General features: G+C 37.2%; 1 protein-coding gene across 1 annotated transcript in view; it reads right to left on the reverse strand.

Moving 5' to 3' along the window:
* Positions 1-1,433: 1,433 nt before the first annotated feature.
* LOC107593014 (trichohyalin-like) overlaps positions 1,434-5,659 on the reverse strand; it is a 34,978-nt gene continuing 30,752 nt past the window's right edge. Inside the window, exons 28-31 of the mRNA XM_016282597.1 lie at positions 4,796-4,989; positions 4,529-4,701; positions 2,160-2,379; positions 1,434-1,800 (exon numbers count right to left, since the gene is read on the reverse strand). Coding sequence (XP_016138083.1) covers positions 1,623-1,800; positions 2,160-2,379; positions 4,529-4,701; positions 4,796-4,989 — 765 coding nt within the window. The 3' untranslated portion in view covers positions 1,434-1,622. The remainder of the gene's footprint in view (positions 1,801-2,159; positions 2,380-4,528; positions 4,702-4,795; positions 4,990-5,659) is intronic.

The following is a 5,659-nucleotide window of genomic DNA, read 5'->3' on the forward strand; positions in this document are numbered from 1 at the left end:
TAGATTTGTTTGTAAAATAATATGCATGATATAATATTAAAATAGAAATAACTGTATCTTTAAATACATTGAATTATTGAAAACGTACACATTTTTGAATGATTTCAATGTAAGTGTTTTTAGTAGCTAGTAAACTAGTAATTCTACACATTCTCAACTAATATGCTTTAAGCAGTGTATTAGTAGTTAGTTAGTATGCTACACTCTAAGAAAAAAATTAAACAATCGCAAATAGCAGCTAACTCAATTCACGTGATGTGTGTACGGCTAGGCATCTGTGGTTTCCTCTTTTTGTGTAATTTGGATGGAAAATGTGTGCCTTTTTATTGTCTGAGTCACTTATTATAAGTTGCTTAAGGTTGCCAAATCAATTTTTTAAATTGCTAAATTTGTCGTTAGGTGCTTTTGGAAGAAAAAGTTGCTAGGGTAGTCTGAAAAGTTACTAAATCTAGCAAGAAAATTGCTAAGTTGGCAACACTGTATCTGGGATCAGAAGCCAGCAGTTTCCTCTGCAGCAGTCCCTTCTCCAGGAGCTAAGATGTTGCAGGAAAAAGAAGCTGGAAGGTAAATTCAAGCACTTTTTTGTCTCTCAAAAGCACAAAAGAGGATTTTGATACGCTAGCTTGACCTGCTGGTCAAAAGTGTAAATGCAACCACTGATGTAATATGGACTATTTTAACCATGCCCTTACTACCTTTCTGGGCCTTGAACGTGGTAGTTCCCTTGCTGTCTATGCAGAGTCAGAAAGCTCTCGGATTTCATCAAAAAATATCTGAATTTGTTTTCCGAAGATGAACGAAGGTCTTACGGGACTTACGTGAGGTTGAGTAATTAATGACAGAATTTTAATTTATATTACAGAATTTTCATTAGAAAAGAGACGGATGAAATTCTTCACTGATAAATTAGCAGTCATTATTACTATCTGTCACATAATGACACTGATGTTAAGTTAAATATGAATTTTGCTATTATGCAACTTTTGTATTAAGGTTTACACACTATTTTCATTAACGTTGCCCATGGATTTTCTTTTACAGGTATTTTAGGTCTTTTAACCCTTGTCAGGCAGAAGCGTTGCTTATAATCATTACATTCAGTCAAAAGATGAATTCACTGGTACCTGCTTGTCTTTTTGCCCTAGATGCTGATGCTGTGCATGTTGTGATCTTTCATATACTTGAATTCTACTATAATTCAAAATGAACAAATGTGCCATCTTGTTTATGTGACAAAAGATGTGCTGCTGTGGACAGTAGAGGGCGCTGCTCACTCTATGCCAGTGGTTCTCAACCTCTTTGACCCTCATTTGACTCCCACTCATTGTCCACAACAACATTTGTAGCATATGTAGAAAAATATATATTCTTTATGAAAATGCCCATGATGTTTTAATATTTTATTAATTTACATTACTTTTTCAGGTCTAGAATTCAAAAGTGCTGATATGTTGAAATGACAGAGTTCGACATCTGCGAATATGTTGAGCAATCCAGCAGTTTAACTCATTGATTCACATGCGACACAGATTGTTCACCTACTGAAGAAAAAGGCACATAACTGAAACACTAGTTGTAAGTGCTGGGTGTGAGAATTTACTGCATGAACCCAAATGAAGGAATCACAGCACATCTTTGAGTGTGTCCTCAGATGCTGCCTCATCCAAGCCAAGCAGCTTCAACAGGGTGAAATAGGAGAAAATCCAGGGCCGAGAAATATCCTGTGTCTGCTCCAGGCCGTCAGCCTCCACAAAAAGACCCCTCTGAAACTTTAAGTGCTGCTCCAGTGCTGCCCTCTGCCTGTCATTGTGAGAAAAACACTAGACTTCACAAAAGCACTCCAGCACAGTTAAAAACACCAATATTATGTTTCACACCAAACTGCGTTTTTGTCTTAGCCTAAATCACTTTTAGCCTAAATCACTATGGTAAGCCTAGATTACTTACTTTCATCATTCCATACATTTGTCATTCATCATCAGATTCATCTGCACAGAATAGCAGAGCTGAAGCACAAAACAATGTTCCTCTGCAAGTAACACCAACCGCTAGATGTCCAAAAGTTACATAGCGTAGCTGTAATGTTCTCACATGTAGGAACCCTAGTTGATGAAACATTGATGAATGAACCTGAGATGTGTGTTGCAGCTGTGACATACCTGGCAAACAGTTCAGCCTGCAGTCTAGCCTCTTCTTCAGCATGCATCGCTGCTCCCTCCTCCTTCCTCCTCCTCTCCTCAGCAGCTTTCCTCCTCTCCTCTTGCTGCTCCTGCTGTCTGCGCAGGTACTCCAGTCTCTCAGCCTCCTCCATCTCTGACAACTTCCTGAGCTCCTCCTCCTTCCAAGCTTCCTCTTCCAAACGCTGACGTTCCAGTTGAGCTGAAAATGAGGACAGTCATTCATTCAACTTATTTATAAAGCATTATGTTTGTAGGATATTTCATGTTGTAGGATGTATAATGATCTGTGTGGTCCTCCACCAGACACACACTTACGTCATGTAATGCTGCATTGACTGTTGGGTAATAATCTGCACGCTTGGCATCAAGCACACACGTGGCCATAAAGCCTTTGTGAGCACCCTCTTGAATCATAAAATGACCAGTGGGATTCCCTAAGGTCTCCATTGACTTCATGTGCAAGTCTGTCAAGTGTGCTATTTAGGACTGTACTGTGGTCAGTATTGCTATTATCAAGGCTAAAATCCAGACTGGCCACATTACAGAGAAAATGTTTTAAACAAATCCAAAATCATGGGAATAGTATGATCATTATAAATAAATGATCATTCAATTACTTAAAATATTGATTTAAATTAGTATAAATTACTATTATAATTAGTAAAGTATATTTTAATAAATGATATTTTGTGTTATGTTTTTTAGGTTAATTGCATCGTTAGCTTAGCAACATGCTTACATTAAACTTTTAAATCAGCTTTCAAGTCCATTTACAGTATATCACACTGTGTAGCTGTAGATTGTTCCAAATCATACACTTATTTGTGTTGGTGAGCAGTGTTGGGGAAAGTCACTTTTAAAAGTAATGCATTACAATATTGCGTTACTCCATAAAAAAGTAACTAATTATACTTAGTTACTTTTTATGGAAAGTAATGCGTTACATTACTTTTGCGTTACTTTTTAAATCTGGACAGGGCTTGCTTGTTTGTTTTTAAAATAAAAAAGTTCTATTTTTGGCAAATATAAAAGCCTTTTCACACCAAAAGTGAAATGAATAAGCCTCAGGCTGAAGGGAAAGTAAATTTACGTCCGTATAGTAGAATGCAGAAGAAGAAATTTCAACACACTTCAGCAATAAAAAACAAGACACACAGATGTTTGTCTAGAGTAATTTTTGCTTATTAGTATATTTGAACTGGATCATCGAAGGTCAGAAGCAAAGACATTGGTTAATAGAATGGGATTAAATACATAAAGGATATTTGTGTTGTTTAACATTTAATTATTGCAGGTTTGCGTCATATTCTGAGTTGCATTATTTTTATTCATTTTGAGGAATACTGAATCTGTGGGTGAGGTTTTTTTGTGAGGGAGATGAATTAATACATATTCATATTTATTTTAGAACTACAGTAACATCTGATTTTTTCTCAACATGGCGATAGGAGAGCTGTTAATCAATAAATTGGAAAAAAAAAGTAACTTGTATTACTTATTTGAAAAAGTAACTCAGACATTCTCTTGTAAATTAAAAAGTAATGCGTTACTTTACTAGTTACTTGAAAAAAGTAATCTGATTACATAACTCGTGTTACTTGTAATGCGTTACCCCCCCAACACTGTTGGTGAGAATACAGCCTTAAGGGGCCATTCACACAGAAAACAATGCAAAAATGCAGATTAAATGCAAAAACGACCTCTATGTAAACATGCGCTAGATAGACAAGTTTTACTATTGCGCTCACATCTCCTGCATGCAAAAAATGCATCTTTTGCAGCATCTTGTGCTTGACACTAAAAACATGACACTCAAGTTGAAAGAAGTTCAACTTTAAAAGTAAAAAAACAAAAAAAAAACATAGATCTAGATCTTTTTTTTTCATTTCACTGCCCTGCAGTCTTATGGTTTTGCATCGCAATGCACTGCTTTTCCATCTTCTTTTATGTAAACATGCTTGGAACATAGTCATAATCTTGATTCAGATCCTGTAATACGTTCTCACAGCAGTCATTATCATATTTCCATAAGGATGTACATTTTTATCACTAAATTAGTGTCAGCCATTTTTAAAAACCAAGGAGAGGGAGTGTTCTCGGGGAAACATCCAATCATTTGGTATCTCTGGAAAGCCCTGAATGTGCTCTGTACAGGACATCCAGACTTACAACTGTGACATGTGAGGTCTCAGAGAAATTCACTCAAATATAATGTCCACTACAGAGGCAAAAACTCCATAGCTGGGTCTCAGGAGGATACACAACCAGAATTCAGTCCAAGAGATATCAAGACTGTCACGTGATAAGGGCCTCGACCAATCAGAAAGCATGACTGCACAGGTATTTACCAGCCTGCCGTTTCTCCTCTTCCTGTCTTTCTCTCTGGAGCCGTTCCAGCAGCCTCCTCTTCTCCTCCTGTCGTCTTCTTTCTCTGTCCTTCTCTGCCCGCTCTCTCCTCTGTCTCTCCATCTCTTCCTCCTGTCTTCTTTGTCTCCCATCTTCTTCTCTGATCTTCTGTAACCTGCAAATGTGACAGTGATAGTTTCTTGCCAATATCTGTGGGATATAGTATTTCGTTCCAGTATTTGTTTCGAAAAAGCATTTACAGTTTGTACCTCGCTTCCTCTGCTCTTTTCCTTTGTTCTTCTTCCAGTTCCAGCCTCATCCTCTCTTCTGTCGTCTCCTTTTCTTGCTGTCTCTTCTTTTCCTCCTCTCTCTCCTTACGTTTCCTCTCCACCTCCAGACGGCGGCGCTCTGCCTTTTCAGCTTTTTTGTCTGTTTGGTTAGTTGGAACCTCGTTGCTTTTAACCTAAAAGTAAAATCAGTTTAACATGTATGGTTATGAATATAACAGTAACATGACAGGTGCTTGTTTTAGCAGTCTTTGTCATTAGGCTACTTAAAGGGGTCCTATTATGCTCTTTTACAAAGTCTTGATTTTGTTTTGGGGGTGTACTAGAACATGCTCTCATATTAGGTTGTTCGAAAAACATTATTTTTCACATATTTTACATCATTACAACACCTCTCTCCCCAGTCTGGCATGAATGGCTCGAATAGTTCCTGTATCAAATGAAGGTCCGCCTTCTGAAATACGAAATGTGCTGTGATTGGTTAGCTGGGCCAGTGTGTGTTGTGACTGGCAGCACTCGGCGCCTGGTCGGGAAATGTCATGCCCCTTACCATAGCCGCCTGCCAGCTTCAGTGTAAATATTGTGTCAAAATCAAATCAATTTGCTCAAACAGCAACATTAGACTAACTAAAGTTGAAAAAGTGAAAAGGCATAATAGGACCCCTTTAAGCACGTAAGCGCAGAAGATTTTTTAATATTCAAATTAACCGCGTGACATGACTTAGTAAGTCAGTCTTCCTACATCATAGAACTGCTTAAATATTTCTATAGATAATAAAGTATATTTTACTGTAAACTTAAAATATGTTGTTTAGATATATATATATATATATATATATATATATA

This window comes from Sinocyclocheilus grahami, unplaced genomic scaffold, assembly GCF_001515645.1.
Source record: "Sinocyclocheilus grahami isolate Dianchi unplaced genomic scaffold, SAMN03320097.WGS_v1.1 scaffold162.1, whole genome shotgun sequence".
Lineage (NCBI taxonomy): Eukaryota > Metazoa > Chordata > Actinopteri > Cypriniformes > Cyprinidae > Sinocyclocheilus > Sinocyclocheilus grahami.